General features: G+C 44.4%; 1 protein-coding gene across 2 annotated transcripts in view; it reads left to right on the top strand.

The window, feature by feature from the left end:
- The window catches only part of lpgat1 (lysophosphatidylglycerol acyltransferase 1), a 63,340-nt gene that overhangs the window by 28,860 nt on the left and 15,077 nt on the right, over window positions 1–19,403 (top strand). For both annotated transcript variants that reach the window (XM_077221069.1, XM_077221070.1), the window contains one exon: window positions 11,604–11,730. In XM_077221069.1, coding sequence (XP_077077184.1) covers window positions 11,604–11,730 — 127 coding nt within the window. The remainder of the gene's footprint in view (window positions 1–11,603; window positions 11,731–19,403) is intronic.

The raw sequence follows: 19,403 nt of genomic DNA, 5'->3' as shown, positions 1-19,403 counted from the left end.
GGCTAAATGATTGATAACACATATAATGATCAATAAGCCATTGATGTCTGGATTAAAATGCCCCCCCCCCCCCCCCCCCCATTTTAAACATTAATTATAGCCACCCAACATTACAGTGATTCCGTCATTACAATTGAAAGCTATCAACATTTTTTAGGCTTCAAAAAATATAACAGCCGCTGCTGACAGAGACACGGATCTCACACGCGTCATTCTCTCACAACTCTTTACGTCCATCAAAAGACTGCTCTTATGTTATGAAGATACTCGACAAAACGACATTTTGTAGTGTTGGTTTCGAGTCCGAGTCCTTAATCGAGTCTGAGTCCAAAGAGGGCCGAGTCGGACTTAAGTCCGAGTCCACTCCTTAACATCCGAGTCGAGTCCACAAAGATTTTAATGATTTGAAATTGACCTTTCACAAAGACCCCCCATCCCCCCATCCCCCGTCCCCCCGCTGCCCTTCTTCGTCCGACAAGCCGTTCCGCTCTCACTCCACATGTTCTCACACAGTGAAAAAAATACTGCGGAGCAAAGAGGACACTGACAATGCGCCAAAATACAAGACAGAGCAGCCTACTTTTGGTATGAAATAAAGTCTCATCTTTCAAATTTTTATAATTATTATGAAATTCAAAACAATAAATACTGTTTTGTGGTGCTTTAATGTGTAGGCCTCAGTTCAAGCAGCAAATGAACTGATAATCTCTTCTAGTTAAAGCACGAATTAAACCTGAATGAAAATCAGAACTGCAAAAAGAAATCAATACACACCATTTTTCAAGTTCAAGTCCACTGACTTTAATCTACTAACTGGTTTGATTTGTTTGTCGGACAAAAATGGCGGGTATCTGCATTATGATTGGTCAGATCGCCTGTCAATCAAATTCCGGCGAAAGGTCTCAACACTGAGCTCTTAAATTAATATTTTAAACATTACAAAATGGTTGCAATGTATAGTCAAAGTCATATGTTTACCTATTGTACATCTTTCAGTATCTGCAAGGTAATGCTCAAGAATGCAACACGATGCATTAAGAGCCAGGGGTAAACTTTTGAGCAAGATGACGGTGATGTTAAAATCTTTCTTATTTTGTTTTACATGCTAACATCTTTTTTAGCATCTGAAGGGCATGACTAAATTAATATAATTTTTCAACAAAATAAGAACAATTTACGTCCAGTTCCATCCTTAATGGACTTCTTGAGCATCACTAAATGTTTGCTGGGTTTGTAATAGTTGCGTATGAGTTCATCAGTTGTCACCAGTGCGAAAAGATGGATTTCACAATCATAGTCACTGCTAGTAAGGAGTCAAATATGCTGAAGATGCTGGATAAGCAAAGAATGTGCAGATGCTGGAGGAGTTTTCCTCATGAACAACCATTGCAAAAAAACAAAACAAACACACACAAAAAAAACAGTTGTGGATCGTTCAGGTAATGACACACAATATTACAATCAAGTAATTTGTCTTGTATTTTGTGTTTGTATGTTGTCTTGTGGTCTAGGCTATTAAACATCTGTTATGTGAAAAAGCTTTTTCAGTGCAGTAGCTACTAAATAGAAACAATGTTTTTATGATCCTTCTTATTAATAAATAAAAATTAGATTTTGGAGATTATGAAAGGTGTATGTAAACTGTGTAAATGTAACAAATCATAATTATTAGACGCCAAAATGTTGCTATGGTTATCACTTTCTCATGTTGCTATGGTTACTATGTCAATTATCGCAATTTCAAGACTCGTCACAGGACTAAAATTTAGTGTAATCACTCCCACATTTAAATGCCTCCATCACTCTTTATAATTTACAGTCTGAACGTAACCACTGGTCCTTTAGAAGCACGAAAAACAAAACTATTATTTAGATTAGGGGTGTGCCATATCATACCGTCCACGATAATACCAGTATACATTTTTACAAGATAAAAAAGTGTCATATCGCGATATCAATGATATAGCGACGCGATGACGTATGGCGCAATTACGTTCCCTAGCACGCTCAACAACAACACCTGTCTGAGCACAAGAGCAGCCTGTCAGCCTCCGATGACGATTTAGCAATTTCACAAACAGCTTGAGTGTTCAGCGGGGCTGCCGACGCGCGTCTTCTCTCGCGCGCGTTTAGGAGTCGGGACATGACTGAATGGTCTCTTGCACAATCGGCCATCAGTGCATCGTAACTAAAGTTTATAATTTTCAAGTCTTCTTAATTCTTATCAGTTTAAACATTCAAGCGGTTTTAAACTATCCAGTAAGCTATTCGCGCACTCTCTGAGAGAGTTGCACTGCGTGCATACATAGAGTAGCCTACAGCTCGCGAGAAACTAAAGTTATTTTTCGCGGATTATATCGCTTTAATGGAAAAACGCAAAATTGTGTAAAACTTCCGGTCTTGGTAAGTATACTGATAAACACAGTCGGTTATGTATAAAACGCATGTGACAGTGTGACAGACAGTATAATGAAAACGATACTCGGTTACTAACGTAACCTCGGTTCTCTCTAGAGAGGGAACGAGTATTGCGTAAGTTTAGCTTACGCTACGGGAAAGATTCATCTTCTCGAGATACTGAAGCCAAAAAATTATCCTTAATTTTGTATAACTTGTCAACCCAGTGCAGCAGCTAGCAGACCTAGAGCAGGCCATCTCGCGTGCTCATTGGCTGCCCTGCGGGCAACTGCTGCAGCCTACCAGTGCGCCCGACGTGATGTCACGCCCAATGAGGGGCGCCCGCGCCTTTATAGCGTCACAGCCCGCAAGATAGGCGTGGCTTAGCGTATAAAATAGGGGCTGTAGGCTGAATTCTCTGGTTTTTCGACGACTGAAGCGAAGTCGCTCGTGGCGCGAGCACGGCCGGTTACGCAATACTCGTTCCCTCTCTAGAGAGAACCGAGGTTACGTTAGTAACCGAGTATCGTTCTCTTACGAGAGGTCCTCTCGTATTGCGTAAGTTTAGCTTACGCTACGGGAACACTTTGTCAACGCCGTGCGCGCCAAGCATCCACATGAGAACCCCGAGCTTGAGGGGAACCCCATAAGTGGAAAAAAAATAAGGTGGCCAGCCACGTGGGCCATCACTTGTACATAAGCACACATAGGGAATACAGAGCAGCGCGCCGGTCTGTATAGTCATATGGCACATACCCTACTAGTGCAGCTCAACCAGGAGAGCTGGGTCATGAACGTGATCTGAGCAGGAGATCTGGGCAGAATACACCTCTTTTTCAAACTGATTCTTCAAACAGCTTAGCCTGCAAGGCAGGAACTTCTAGGTTATAAAACCTGACAAAGGTAGACGGGGAGCTCCAGCCCGCCGCTACACATATGTCATGGATAGAAATTCCACTGGACCATGCCCACGACGAGGCCACGCCTCTCGTGGAATGAGCCCTGATGCCCAGAGGGCATTGCAGACCTTTTGACGCGTAAGCTGCCGCTATAGCGTCCACTATCCATCTGGACAGGCTCTGTTTCGAGGACAACAAAAAAACAAAAAGCTGTTCCGAACGCCTGAAGGAGGCGGAGCGCGTAATGTAAAACCTCAGCTCTCTGACAGGGCAGAGGAGATTCACATCACTTTCGCTGTCAGATGCTGGGAGAGCTGACAGCGAAATAACTTGCGCTCTGAATGGAGTGCCCATCACTTTAGGGACATAACCATGTCTAGGTCTGAGGATGACTTTAGAGTCATTTGGTCCGAACTCAAGACACGACGCGCTGACAGACAGCGCGTGCAGATCCCCTACACGTTTTACTGACGACAGTGCAGTCAGAAAAATGGTTTTTAGTGATAGATATTTCAACTCCACGGAGTCTAGTGGTTCAAATGGAAAAGCTTTCAGGGCCTCAAGGACCAGTGAAAGATCCCACATGGGAACCGACGGGGGAGCGGCGGATTCATTCTTCTAGCTCCTCTAAGGAAGCGGATGACCAACTCATGTCTTCCCAGTGACTGGCCGTGCGTCGATTCCGCGAATGATGCTACGGCCGCCACGTATACTTTGAGCATGGATGGGGATCTTCCCTTATCCAACAGCTCTTGTAGGAAGGTGAGCAGATGCGCCACCCCGCATGTCCGCGGGTCCAGACCTCTGTCGGTGCACCATCCAGAGAACACCGACCATTTAGACGCGTAGAGCCTTCTCGTGGAAGGGGCTCTAGACTGCGTGATCGTGTTCATCACTCCTTCTGGCAGGGCAACGAGTACCCGTTGATCAACCATGCATGCAGAGACCAGCGCTCTGGATGGGGATGCCAGATCGTGCCGCGAGCTTGAGAGAGGAGATCTGCCCTCACCGGAATCGGCCACGGAGCTGTATGTGACAGCCGTGCCAGTCCCGGGAACCAAGTCTGATTCTCCCAACGCGGGGCTATGAGGAGCACCGAGTGGCGCGTTTCCCTGATCCTCTTGATCACCTGTGGCAACAGAGAGACCGGAGGGAAAGCATATAGCGGGAGGCTGTGCCAAACCTGGGCCAGCGCGTCTTCGTCCTTCGAGAAGAACGTCGGGCATTGAGCGTTGTCTTTTGACGCAAACAGGTCGACTTCCGCTCTGCCGAATAGGCGCCACAGTTTCTGGACCGTTTGGGGGTGCAGGGACCATTCCCCTGGGGGAACATTGTCCCTGGACAGTCTGTCTGGGCCGTCGTTCAAATGGCCAGGCACATGCGCCGCCCTCAGCGAGCGCAGGTTCGTCTGTGACCAAATAAGGAGGCGTTCCGTCAGATTGCAGAGATTTCTGGATCTGACACCGCCCTGACGGTTTACATAGGATACCACAGATGTGTTGTCCGAGCGGACAAGAACATGCTGGTCCTGTATGAACGGGGGGAAGCACTTCAGCGCGTTCTCGACCGCTATCATTTCCAGGCAGTTTATGTGAAAACCCTTCTCCTGGTCTGACCACTGGCCAAAGGCCGGTCTGCCCTCGAACAGCGCGCCCCAACCCGAGTTGGACGCGTCTGTCGAGATGACCTTCCGATAAGAGATGGTTCCCATCATTACTCCCTGCTGGTACCAGTCGGCCACTAACCAGGGCTGCAGAGCTGTTATGCAGGTCTGAGTCACTCTGATTTTCTGGCCGCCAGACACCCAGGCTCAGCGAGGCGCGCGAGCGTTCAACCAGCGTTGGAGCGGGCGCATGCGCAGTAGGCCCAGCTGGAGCACCGCTGCAGCTGATGCCATACAGCCCAACATCCTTTGAAATGTTTTCAAAGGGAGAAAGCTGCCTTTCTGGAAAGATGCGGCTAGGTGGCGAACACGGCGCGCGCGCTGTGTCGATAAACGAGCCGTCATGGTCACCGAGTCCAGTTCTATTCCTAAAAAGGAAATTGACTGGCCGGGCAGTAATGAGCTCTTGGTCCAGTTGACCGTGAGACCCAAGCTTTCCAGATGACTGAGAAGCACTGTTCTGTGAGATAGTAGTTCTGTCTCTGACTGTGCCAATATCAGCCAATCGTCCAGATAGTTCATTATGCGCAGCCCCTGACTTCTCAGGGGGGCGAGTGCCGCGTCCATGCACTTTGTAAATGTACGGGGTGCCAGGGACAGGCCGAACGGCAGGACGGTGTATTGATATGCCTGACCGTCAAAGGCGAATCTCAAAAATTGCCTGTGACGGGGTACTATCTGAATCTGAAAATAGGCATCCTTCAGATCTAGAGAGATAAACAAGTCCCTCGGGCGAACGTGCGCGAGGATTTTCCTGGTCGTAAGCATTTTGAACGGTCTTTTTGCAAGCACTTTGTTCAAATATCTCAGATCTAGGATAGGTCTGAAGGCTCCGTCCTTCTTGGGTACGAGAAAATATCGGCTGTAAAAGCCTGACTCGCTCAGAGAAGGCGGCACCTTTTCTATAGCCCCTTTGCACAGCAGCTTTGCTATTTCTGCGTGTAGGTGTGCTACTTCCGCATTCACTATCGTCGCGGTCCGGGCTTGAAAGCGCGGGGGACGGCGAATGAATTGAAGTGCATAGCCTTGCTTTATTGTGCTCAACACCCAATATGAAATCCCTGGGATAGTTTCCCACGCAGCTATGTGAGCCGCTAGGGGGCGAATGGCCTCCGGGTTCAGACCGCCGCCATTTGCGGTTTTGTGAAACTGAACCGGAGCCGCGCTCTCGGTTCTGGGCAATGGCCGCTCGCTGACAGCCGAGACCGGCTGACTTATGTGAGATGTCACGATCATAAGGGATGGGGAACATACTTTTACCACACTTCGACGCGCGAGCAGCGCTCTGGGCGGGAGAGCTCTCTGTAAGCGTGAGCGCGCGCACGCGGGCACGAGACTTGCAACTGTATCTGACGCCCCGATCATAGTAGATGGGGAGCGCTTTATTAACGCCCTGTGTTTTTTGATAATACTTAAACGCACAGGCGGGGCCCGGGGGGAGGTTTGTGTTAGCAAGCGTGAGCGCTTTCTGGCGGGCACGAGACTTACGTTCATAACCTGCTTCTTTGATCGTGTAACAGAGCGGGCAGATAGTGGGCACAGACCTGTGGACACATTTCTTACATTCAACACTCGAGCGGCTTTTCTGCGCTTTATGAGAGTGTGCTCTGTGAGTGACACGGGGTTTGGAGTGCTTATGTGTAGGGGTGAACACTGGGGCGTGGGCACATTCACTACACTTAAAACACTGACGGCGTGAGCCGGACCAGACATTATACTCTTTTTGAGATTTCTCTGGGTCGCCGTGAAAACGGCGTTTGTGTGCAGGCGAGAGGGTGAATAAACCGGCTCGTTGGCTGCTAGTTGAACCACTGCAGTAGCCTGTTCGAAGGGGACTGACAGGGAAATGAACTTTGACGGCGGTCCGGCCGCAGCGGGACACGCGCGTCTTTTCTCTCTCGCTGTTAGGAGGGCTTCGCGTGCTCAGACTTCAGCGTGAGTCTTTGCCGAGGCCCTCTGGGGGGCGGCGGTCTGCGACGGCTGTCTGAGCGCGATCTAGGGCGGCCGCCCTGACGTCGCTGCGTAGGCTGATGCTGAGGCTGTGCTGGACGCTGGGTGCTGGTTCGCACAGGAGGCTGGCTTTGTCTCTCGCGAGAGCGGCCTGTGGCGGAACTCGAGCGTCGCGGCAGGAAAAGGTTCATGGCCTGCGTGGTCTTTTGCACCATAGAGAAGCGGTCAACAATCCCGTTCACCGCTGGGCCGAAGAGACCAGTGGGGGAAAGCGGCGCGTTTAGAAAGGTGGCTCGCTCAGTTTCCCTCATATCCGCGAACGTTAACCAGAGGTGCCTCTCCGTCACGGTTAACGCGGCCATGGCTCGTCCGATGGCCTGGGCTGCGGCTTTGGTGGCGCGGAGAGAGAGATCCGTCGCGCTTCTCAAATCCGTAACCGCAGCTGGGTCCCGGCCCTTCTCATCCCATTCACGGAGGAGGTCTGCTTGCAGGATCTGAAGCACAGCCATCGAGTGCAGAGCAGACGCGGCCTGGCCGGAGGTGGCATAAGCGCGACCGACCAAGGCGGAAGTGGCTCTGCAGGCTTTAGACGGGAGGGCTGACCGTGACCGCCATCTCGCGGAGGGCGGGCAAAGGTGCGCTGCGACCGCCTCTTCCACAGGGGGAATCGCTGTGTACCCTTTCTCGGCGGCGCCGTCCACTCGGGAGAGCGACGCGGAGGCCTGTGACTGAAGTCTAGCCGAAAACGGTGAATTCCACGACTTCGTCAGCTCCGCATGAAGTTCCGGCAGGAATGGAGCGGGCCTGGTCTCTGAAACTGCGCGGCGGCGACTTTGAAGGAAGCAGCCGTCGAGCCTGTTCGGCGCGGGTTCCTTCGGCAGAGACCACTCGAGCCCGAGACGGTCAACCGCTTGCGTCAGCAGGCGCATAAGTTCCGCGTCAGCTCCAGCGCGGGTACGGGCGGATTCCTGGATTGACGAGGAGGCGGAGTGAAGCGACCATTCCTCGCTGTCTGATGCCAGGATAGAGCAGCTGTCCTTTGTGACGTGTCCCACGGACTCATCCTCCGAAGTGACGGCAGTGAGGCTCGTAAGCGGCAGCTGCGCGTCGGTGAGGAGAGGTGGGGAAGGCGAGAGCGAGGCTAGAGGGAGGTTCTCCGGCGAGCGCGTCGCTGTGGCCACAGGTTCCGGCTGTCTCAGGGGACGGCGCTTCTTTCTGCGCGGTCCCACAGGGGGCGGAGTGACTGCTGTGGTGTTGAACGCTTCGAGTCGAGACCGCAGGGTCGACAGCGGAAGCTCCTCAAAGAGCTCGCAGCCCCCGGACGCGAGGGCGAGCTCTGCGTGTTCCAGGCCCAGGCAGAGAGCGCAGATCAGGTGGCGGTCTCCGGCGCTGAGCGGGGCTTTACACGAGCCGCAGGAAGTGCGAGGCATCTTTAAAAAGATGCTCGCTGCTCTTTTAGAATAATTGCAAAAAGGATACGTTGCCGGATAGCGTAGCTCGCACGGATGGCTGAAGGTGGCGAAGACGGCCGGCTTCCTCAGCGCTGTCCTAGGCTGGCTGTTCGCTGTTCGACGGCGGCAGTGGCTTCTCTCAAATCCAGCGATGCGAAGAGCTCGCTGAAGGGTCGAAAAATCAGAGAATTCAGCCTACAGCCCCTATTTTATACGCTAAGCCACGCCTATCTGGCGGGCTGTGACGCTATAAAGGCGCGGGCGCCCCTCATTGGGCGTGACATCACGCCGGGCGCACTGGTAGGCTGCAGCAGTTGCCCGCAGGGCAGCCAATGAGCACGCGAGATGGCCTGCTCTAGGTCTGCTAGCTGCTGCACTGCGTTGACAAGTTATACAAAATTAAGGATAATTTTTTGGCTTCAGTATCTCGAGAAGATGAATCTTTCCCGTAGCGTAAGCTAAACTTACGCAATACGAGAGAACCTCTCGTAAGAGAACAGCAATGGATCCGTGCACTAGCTGTAAAAGTGAAAGCAGCCATAGGCTATGTGTCTGTCATTAATGTTGTCGTCAAAACAACAAAAGATAGCTTTAATTGTAAAGAATGAGAATTATTAGCCTATGTATTTAATTTAATCAGGAAACAGAACTAAAAGACTATGTGTTATTTTACATTTGATTACTTTATTATGTTTCTGTAGTATTTCTGAATACTGGTGTTAGACCTACACACATTTAACATTTAATTCAAAGATTGAAATCAAGCTTCCTTGTGTTGTGTAAACTCTTAACAACAAAATTAGCACATTGTAAAAACGCAACGAGTGAGCAAACATTTAGGCGAGATAAACTGAATAAGAAAATTTTCAACAACAACAAAAAAATGTCTATATCGTCATAAATATCATTATCGCAAATATTCTTAAAATATCGTGATAGAATTTTGAGGCTATATCGCCCACCCCTAATTTAGATTGTCAATAGGGCTCCCTTTAAGCCATCACTTACTTGCCGCGTTCTGCACTGTCCCTAAAACTCTCGTCATAAACACTGAAGTTGTCCGCACTGCACAGTGAATCTCTCCTTTATATCGCGTCAAGACTTTGTTTATGAGGGGATTTGCGAAAGGATAAAGCTCTTGCTGATTCTGAACATACATTTTAAGCGACTTCTCCACATCTTGACTCTAAAATGCCTCTGATTTGCCACTGTGTTCATGCGCTTAATATACATGTCTGTGATTGGCTAATGCTCAACGCGGAAACAACACAAGTAGTTTTGTTTCGTTTTTTGAATAATATTGTGTCTTCCAGTGCCTGGACTCGGACTTGACACGGACTCAAACATTTTAGACTCGAAAAATGTCCGAGTACCAATTATCCGAGTGCGTGACAAGTTCGAGTTCATTCAAAATTGGACTCGAGTTCGAGTACCCCAACTCTAACTTTTTGGCATAATCGTGTATGATAATTGTTCGTTCAAGCGTGAAGGAGAACTGTATTCTGGCGCGGGGTCTGTGCATGCGCATGATACTGGCGCTCGTCTTTCTGTGAGTCATAGGGCCCTATAAAATCCATTTCATTTTTTTCCAAATTCCGTTTTATTTTTTCCCAAATTCCTTTTTTTCCGTTTAAATTTTTGGATTTTTTTTTTACCCTTTATTATTATTATTATTTTAGTCGTAAAAAGGGTGTGCTTTTAATGTTAATGATTAAAATGTACACAAATAAAACAGGAATGACCTTACATTTATTGAGGTAACAAACATTTACTCAGTACTTTTCAGGACAAATACTGCATGTTGCAAACACTGCACTCAAAGTACTTCAGGTAACAACAAAATATTAATGGTTATGAGCTTTAAATTGTCCAGTAAAATAAATTATATTAGTTTATATAAGTTTAAATAAGTCACACTCAGTCTCTCTCGCGCACTGTCGAGTGACTCTCGGACACACTCGGTCTCTCTCGCGCACTGTCGAGCGCACTCTCGAACACACTCGGTCTCTCTCGCGCACTGTCGAGCGCACTCTCGAACACACTCGGTCTCTCTTGCGCACTGTCGCACGGAGGGGAGGGCCTGTGTGTGTATGTGAGAGAGACGCGCGAGTGACAGATACAGAGGGAGAGCAGGGAAAGGAAATGCAACTGAAAGAATACGCTGCGTGTTTTAAACGCAATATGTGGCGTCCGGTGTTGATTCTGTGGCGCACCGTGATGAATTAGTCTATGTGTGGAAAACACTGCATAAAAGTCACGTGGAAACTGCTCGGTACTGCAGGCTTAACGTCAAATTTCGTAACTTTTTCGCCGACGAAAGCAGAGCCGTGGAGAGTGGCTTCGCCATACTTTCATTGTTTTGAAGGGGGAGAGGCAGCTGAAATGACGGGGGGGTTGTATCGCCCAGATATACGTTCTTCTCCCACACAAAAACAGAATTTCATTCCAAATATGTAAGATTCCGCATTAACAGTAGATTCCTTGTTAATTTGCCGATTCCGTCCGCGATTTCCGCATCGCTGAAATCATTTGGCCAAACTAAAAGTGGTTCATTCAGTTTATGTTGATAATTTTAGTAACTTCCAAATGGTAATTGTGCATTAAATTGGTCAAGGTTTAAATATCAAGTGTTGCTCTTATGTAGTTAAAAGAGACAGTTCAACTTCACTCTTGAGACAGTAAAGGCAACAGTCTAGTTACCTTATTAACCTTATGTCAAACTTGTTTGAACTGCTGACTCTTTCTTCCGTCAATGCTATGAATCTAGTATGTATTGTAATATAATAATTTTAACCAGGATGCCTGAGGTGTTTGCTTAAACACAATTGTGATACGGTAGGATTGTGATTGGTACAATGACTATCAAACCTGTTAAGCTCTGTGCTGTTAGCCTCTGGAATAGTGTCCACCCCCCCAAATGAAAATGTTGTAATTTTTTTCACCCATATGGCATTACAAACTCATATGACTTTCATTGTTCTGTTGAACACAAAAAATGTATTGTATTTTCACGCTGTACTTTTCCATAAAACAAAAGCAGAATTTTTTTTAATTAGGTTTTTAAAAGCCTTCTTTTTTGTAAGAAACAGACTGAAATTTAACTCAATTTCAAATGATAAAAATACTCCCCTCTGCAGTATTTAAGTATTGTGTTTGGATGGGAAGAGGAAAATGTTTTTTTAATTTCCTTCTTGATGTGAATTGGCCTTGAAGTGATTTGAGTCCCTGTTTGCCCACCTTCAGGTAACAAAGCTAAAGGACTACAGTGGGTAATAGACATGACCATAGCCTACCCTAATGCAAGACCCATGGACATTCAGACATGGATTTTTGGTTACAGAGATCCAACAGTCACACACGTACACTACAGGTAAGAAATATAAGATAATATTCTATAATTGTATCTGGTGGTAAATGAGGTCTCAAGGTCCAAAGTCTCACTGACACATTGCTGGATTTCAAACCTCAAATATGTTCTAAGTGGCTGTAATTGTGGTGGTTGTGCAACACTTTTGCTTTCATTGTGGACAGCTAAATTATTTGGAAACGTCATGCCTGGTTGGGGCAAAGTGTAACACGATGTTAAATATAATCTGTGTCGAATGCATATGAACACATTGACATTTTGACTGTTCAGTTAAAAAAATGAATAAAGTTCTATAAAGAAATAAATAGTACCATTAGCCTGATAAACTTGAACCAAGATACTCTTTATCTTGGTAACTGTGGGATTAGAAATTTAAGAATCTGTTTAAGATCTGCTGATCCTACGTCTTGCATAACATCACATGAAAAACAAAGGGGAAGTACTTTGTATTTAGATTTTAAGGTAAAGATGCCGACATCAGATGAATGATTCGGTTAAGCAAAGATTTAAGCAAGAGGTTCCTGCCAGTCCTGTTCTTTTTATTGTAAATCAAATGAGTAAGATTACTGAGAATCTCACCCTTTGTCTTTTATGGCTCTTGGATCCCCTGTCCCATTCTTTGAATAATTATGCTTATTGGATTAGGACTGGTAACAATCTAGAGTCCGGGGCGGGTTCCTATAACTGGATACTTAATTTGCATGCTTTGTTTAAGGTCGTCACCCAGGTGCTTTGTCTCCACTTCTAAGCACTGTCTCCTAAATCTATATAAACTACAATGTATAATTTTCTCAGTTAGACTTGATGACCGCAGCTACCAACAGCTCGTGTTCTCAATAAAGAATATCCTGCTGAAGATTCAACCGAGTCTCCTGGTCTTCCCTTCTGAGTTTTCTATATAACCTCCCTGTTATTGGGCACTAACTCATGGAATAAATTAATAATGACTTACTACATTTCCATAACAGGCATGATTACATGCAATAATTTGTCAATCCTAATGAATCTAATCCAATGTTAGGTTCTCAGTGGTTTTCCTGCATAGAGAATTACGTAAAATTTCAGCAAAAATATGCTCGGTCTCATGCTTCGATACCCCTTTTCCACCGGCACAGATCTGTTGCGGGTTCCCGGCCTGTGTCCATTCTCTAAGCATTCGATATTGACGCGCGGTTATATCTGTAGTAGATAATCCGCGGCTCAGACTGGCCCAGTTATGAAAAATTACAAATTAATTGCGGTGGGTCGATGAGAGATAAATCATTAATGTAAGACACTGAACTCTAATTTTACGGTAAAATGCAACGAAAGTGCGTCACTTTTACTTTCGTTTTCAACAACATACAGGTCCTTCTCAAAAAATTAGCATATTGTGATAGTTCATTATTTTCCATAATGTAATGATAAAAATTAAACTTTCATATATTTTAGATTCATTGCACACCAACTGAAATATTTCAGGTCTTTTATTGATGATTTTGGCATATAGCTCATGAAAACCCAAAATTCCTATCTCAAAAAATTAGCATATTTCATCCGACCAATAAAAGAAGTGTTTTTAATACAAAAAAAAGTCAACCTTCAAATAATTATGTTCAGTTATGCACTCAATACTTGGTCGGGAATCCTTTTGCAGAAATGACTGCTTCAATGCGGCGTGGCATGGACGCAATCAGCCTGTGGCACTGCTGAGGTGTTATGGAGGCCCAGGATGCTTCGATAGCGGCCTTAAGCTCATCCAGAGTGTTGGGTCTTGCGTCTCTCAACTTTCTCTTCACAATATCCCACAGATTCTCTATGGGGTTCAGGTCAGGAGAGTTGGCAGGCCAATTGAGCACAGTAACACCGTGGTCAGTAAACCATTTACCAGTGGTTTTGGCACTGTGAGCAGGTGCCAGGTCGTGCTGAAAAATGAAATCTTCATCTCCATAAAGCTTTTCAGCAGATGGAAGCATGAAGTGCTCCAAAATCTCCTGATAGCTAGCTGCATTGACCCTGCCCTTGATAAAACACTGTGGACTAACACCAGCAGCTGACATGGCACCCCAGACCATCACTGACTGTGGGTACTTGACACTGGACTTCAGGCATTTTGGCATTTCCTTCTCCCCAGTCTTCCTCCAGACTCTGGCACCTTGATTTCCGAATGACATGCAAAATTTACTTTCATCCGAAAAAAGTACTTTGGACCACTGAGTAACAGTCCAGTGCTGCTTCTCTGTAGCCCAGGTCAGGCGCTTCTGCAACTGTTTCTGGTTCAAAAGTGGCTTGACCTGGGGAATGCGGCACCTGTAGCCCATTTCCTGCACACGCCTGTGCACGGTGGCTCTGGATGTTTCAACTCCATACTCAGTCCACTGCTTCCGCAGGTCCCCCAAGGTCTGGAATCGGTCCTTCTCCACAATCTTCCTCAGGGTCCGGTCACCTCTTCTTGTTGTGCAGCGTTTTTTGCCACACTTTTTCCTTCTCACAGACTTCCCACTGAGGTGCCTTGATACAGCACTCTGGGAACAGCCTATTTGTTCAGAAATTTCTTTCTGTCTTACCCTCTTGCTTGAAGGTGTCAATGATGGCCTTCTGGACAGCAGTCAGGTCGGCAGTCTTACCCATGATTGCGGTTTTGAGTAATGAAACAGGCTGGGAGTTTTTAAAAGCCTCAGTAATCTTTTGCAGGTGTTTAGAGTTAATTAGTTGATTCAGATGATTAGGTTAATAGCTCGTTTAGAGACCCTTTTCATGATATGCTAATTTTTTGAGATAGGAATTTTGGGTTTTCATTTTGGGTATGCCAAAATCATCAGTATTAAAACAATAAAAGACCTGAAATATTTCAGCAGGTGTGCAATGAATCTAAAATATATGAAAGTTGAATTTTTATCATTACATTATGGAAAATAATTAACTTTATCACAATATGCTAATTTTTTGAGAAGGACCTGTAGTTCAATTCAGGGAAAAGCAATCAAGGAAAACATGCCTAGAGCACCTTCTCGTGGTCATTATATAAAACGGACAGGTAAACCCCTACATGAGATTGCTTTATAACTTAACAGTAGGGATGTGACGGTGAGGATATTTCCCCCACCGGTTAATCGACGTGTGACAACACCGGTAATACCGATATCACCAGCGGGGGCTTTTAAATCACTAATTTAAAGGCAAATGTAAAATGCGCGTGGTTGCACGGGCATGCATAATTGGTGGTCGTGCAGAGCAACACTGTTTTGTTATTGTGCGCTGAATTGGCGCTAATTTGAAAACAAAACTCATTTTTTTACATCGCTTATAAAAAGCTGGTGTAGCATTGAGCACTTCACTTTTAAATTAGTGTCAATTCATCCTTCGCATGGAGTTTGATGCGATCTGAGAAATCAAAATCAACCATATTTTGTCCGACAAAGCAGTCAGGAGAGTTAGTAGATTAACATCGGTGGATTTGAACTTGGCTTTAACTGAGGCAATCTCTCACGTCACGACACATTAGAGCCACAAAACGGTTGGCCTATTTATAGTTTAATTTTCTTTGACTGACCAAATTTGAAAGTTGAGACTTTGTTTTATATTAAATATTACCTGCTCGGTCCTGTCTGTCAGCGCGTTGTCAGTGTCCTTGTAGGCTACGTAAGTTGCACGTATAAAATGAAGTTAACGAACAAACATGATCCATCAGGAAACGCCATAGATCGCTGAATTTCACTGCACTTCATGAAGAGTTTTTCTTTTGTGTGAAGAAGCCGCTCGCCGGAGATGTGTTAAAAGATAGCGGTGTGCATTCATGATTATTAGGCTACCGGTATAATAATCATCCTGGCTCCGTGTCTGAGTGAGTAATTTAATCTCTTACCTTTGTTCTTTGATTGACATTAGTGACACTTTAAGACCAGCCGCTGCTGACAGACGCCATCTGACACGCGTCCCATTTTCTCACAAATCTCTACGTTAATTTAAGACTTTATTTAAATCATTTAATACTACTCTTATGAGGACACTCGACAAAACGGATATTTTGGCAGAATTTGTGTGTTATGGTTTGTTCAAGCCCAAAAGAGAACTTGATACTGACGCGCGTCTTTTCTGTGGGTCGCGCGCGTGTGTGTGTGTGTGTAGCGCAGTCTCTTTAGTCTTGTCCCGCTTAAAAGCATTCTCATTAATAAGAGCATGATTATACAACGCTAGTCAATGGGTGACAGAAAAAAACGTATACTGCGTAATTGCGTTAAATATTTTAACGCTTTAAAAATTTTTTTGTTTTTTCGTCGTGGTGGGCAAGTGATGAAACCCGTGTTGCGACTGAACGCCGGGTAACACCGGTAACACAGACTACCGTAGCAAGCCTACTTAACAGCTTTAACTAAAAATATACACGTTAACAGAAATTACTCTGATAAGAGTGTTTTCCAACAATGATGTAGTTTGAAGGGAGTAAAGAAATATAATTTAAAAAAGAACTTTTATTTTAAATGTTCATTTAAAAGCAGCCTACTTCCTAGGGGTGGGAATCTCTAGGCACCTCACGATTCGATTCGATTACGATTCAGAGGCCTGCGATTCGATTCTAAAGCGATTATCGATTATCTGAATCTTTTGTGTGTGTGTGTGTGTGTGTGTGTGTGAATATAAATACTTTGCTTTAAAAGTACAAAGTAATGACCCATAAAGAATTAACGTACGATATATTTTATTAACATTGCAAAGAACCAACAGGAAAATAAATGTGTGCCTGAACTAGCAGCATACTTGTAGTAAATTAATAATATAACAACAACAGGTGTTCTGACGATTCATGCTACCCATCAAGATGTGCTACTTACTGGTGCATGTGCAGACTCATTTTTTTTCTGCTTACCACGCCCATAAATCTATGCATCCTTGCTGTGGATACTTGTAGGAAACTTTGACAGGTCAAATATGAATATTTGATGATAATTTTTACTTTTCACACCGTTTTAAAAATAAAAACAGTACATTATACTGTACTCTTAACTTCGAATTTTATTATAATTTTATTTCATATAAAATATCATTTTTACTTGTTATATCAAATGTGATAATTGCTAGTTCATTTAAAATATCAAAATATGCTCCCCATACACTTACCCTGATTAAAATGAAATAAACAATGTTATAATATTGTGAGATTTACACCATTATGGAAACAATAGAGAATGAATCAACATTATCTGTGATCGATTCGCGTTTGGGTAGCATTTTTCGACAAGGCAGCAGAAATCGTCTGAACACCGGTAAAGCCCAGAGCCATAGAGAGAAACAGCTCTGGTACAGCCGACTGTTTTTCCTCCTCTGGGTGGAAACGTGTCATATGGCTTCTCATATTTATCGTGTTGCCGAAATATTTTAGTTTTATTCTACAAAGCTTACAACTAGTGTGGCTCTTGTCCAGCTCCTTTCCCCCTTCAACTTCATAGAAGCCAAAATATTTCCACACGTCAGCTTTTAACGAGGAGGGTGTTTGGATTTCGCGCTCAGCCATCGCGTCTCTGTTATGTGCGCACGCCACAGACAGACGGTCTTGGCACTGCACTTCCGCGCTTCAGAGTTCCGTCTTTTGCGTTCCGTCAATATTACGTCATTATAAATAGGCTACATATCTAAAAAAATATATATATTTTTTTTTTTGAAAATCGATTTTTGACATTTTTGAATCGATTCAGAACCGTCCACGTCCGCATCGCGATGCATCTAAGAATCGATTTTTTCACCCACCCCTACTACTTCCATGTGATATGCTAGTATATCATCATGCTTAACAATGAGAATTTGAATAATTGTAATTTGATGATCAGGTGCAGATATCTAAATCCGAGAATATCATAGGTTTGAGTGGTTGGCGGGCGGATGATTTATTTTTAACAGCGGATTCAGGTGACGTAAGAGCTGATTTGCGTATCTCTAGCGCACAAGCCTCAGCCTCTTAGGGTGGTCCAATGGTATGACACTCTAAGTGGAATTTTTTTTTTTTTACATTTTCAAGTTACTTATCAATCTGGTGTGTTTTGAGTTCCAAATTAAGAGCTCCAATCCTGTTTAGAGTGTAAATTGAACCAAGAAATAAGTTGGTGAATTGACTTGTACTTAACCTTAAAGTGGACTCAACCCTCTTTTTAGTTGTGATATAGTCTAAGGGGCTGTTTACACTAACCGTTTTATACGTTGTTTAACGTTTTTAGTTGAAAACAGTGTAGTTTCAATCCTTGATTCTGATTGGTCAATATGACCACTTCACCCAACGGTTCTATGTATCACTACACAACACCCCTAGCAACCACTCTTAGCAACTTAAACACATGTTTGATCTCATTGATATTGTTCATTAAAGCTAGATTAGAGTATTGAGTATTAGAGTACCTGCATTTACAGTAGACATGGCATTTTCCTTCAGGTCAATCCTATTGTAAAGTTTGAGGATGTTTGGTTCAGGAAATGTGCTACCAGGATGGTTTGTCCATTAAAACACAGGGGTCCAGTACTCAGTCCATACTCATTTATTGAAATAGATCATGAATCAGGCCATAGAGTAGCATGGGAATCAGATGTAGAGTTGTATGTTCAGGAAATGAGTATGAACTTCAACTAATAAATCATTAAACACATAATCCAATCCTAAACAATTCAACATCAAAATAAGAACACTGAAACATAAGAATCATAATCACATTAAACATTTCAGAATTAGACCCAAACAGAATCTTAAGAATTAACATTACAAAAGAAATCAAAAGGGCACAAACTTACATTGTCAGGAACACATCACTCTACAAAGGCTCTCATTAGGAGAGAAAGAAAGGACAGTCTGCTTCCATTGCATATGGCACACACCAACACACCAAACACAGTTATTCATCAATCATTAAGTGCACCTGAGCAGACTTAGCTCCTCCCATGACTGGCTACGTCATGTGATCCATAGGAATTCTCAACACCTATAGTAATCATAAAAATTCAGTTTGAATGTCCACTGCCGTATCTTGTCCTTTTAACAGTTAAGGGGTTTTCCGTGCCCTAGTCATTTGTCAGTTGCGCCTTCCTTCTCCGTGATCACACATTTGAATCCTTTCAGTGTAAAAGTCTTCACTTCTGACTGACTCACTCATAAAGACAGTCTTTGCCGCCTTCTATTGGCAAAATAATGTATGTAACTTCTGTTGCTGTTTACAGTCAGGGACTTTTGTTTTCAGCCGAAGGATTGCTTTTAGTGATTTTGCTTCATGAAAGTTGCATGGATACATATATCTTGGATTTAATATTTGTATTGTGTGGTAACCATTTTATAAAAGCAATAAGGTACTCGAGGCTAGTGCTGTATAGGGCTGGGATGGTTACCGCAATACCGGGGTCACGTGACTCCAACCGCGGGTCTGAGCTCGTCACCATCATCACCACAAAAAAAAAAAAAAAAACCTTGGCCTGCACGTTGTGTCTAATGACATGGATTCATTGATTCTAATGACATGGATTATGTCTAATGATATAGAGGCTTACATGGATTCAAGGTTTTCTAAACAAAACTTATCATCAAAAGATGGAGCAAACCCGATCTTTCACGAGTTGAGAGGGCAATTTTCCATGACACGTAATAACATTATATTCGTATTAGAGATGCGCGGATGGGCTATTATTATTTTATCCGCAACCGCATTACAAAACTCATCATCTGT

Source organism: Siphateles boraxobius, unplaced genomic scaffold (genome assembly GCF_051911475.1).
Source record: "Siphateles boraxobius isolate OS27281-9 unplaced genomic scaffold, OSU_SipBor_1 8, whole genome shotgun sequence".
NCBI classification, from domain to species: Eukaryota; Metazoa; Chordata; class Actinopteri; order Cypriniformes; family Leuciscidae; genus Siphateles; species Siphateles boraxobius.
Note: the sequence above shows the minus strand (reverse complement) of the source record. Positions and strands in the feature narration are given on the sequence as shown.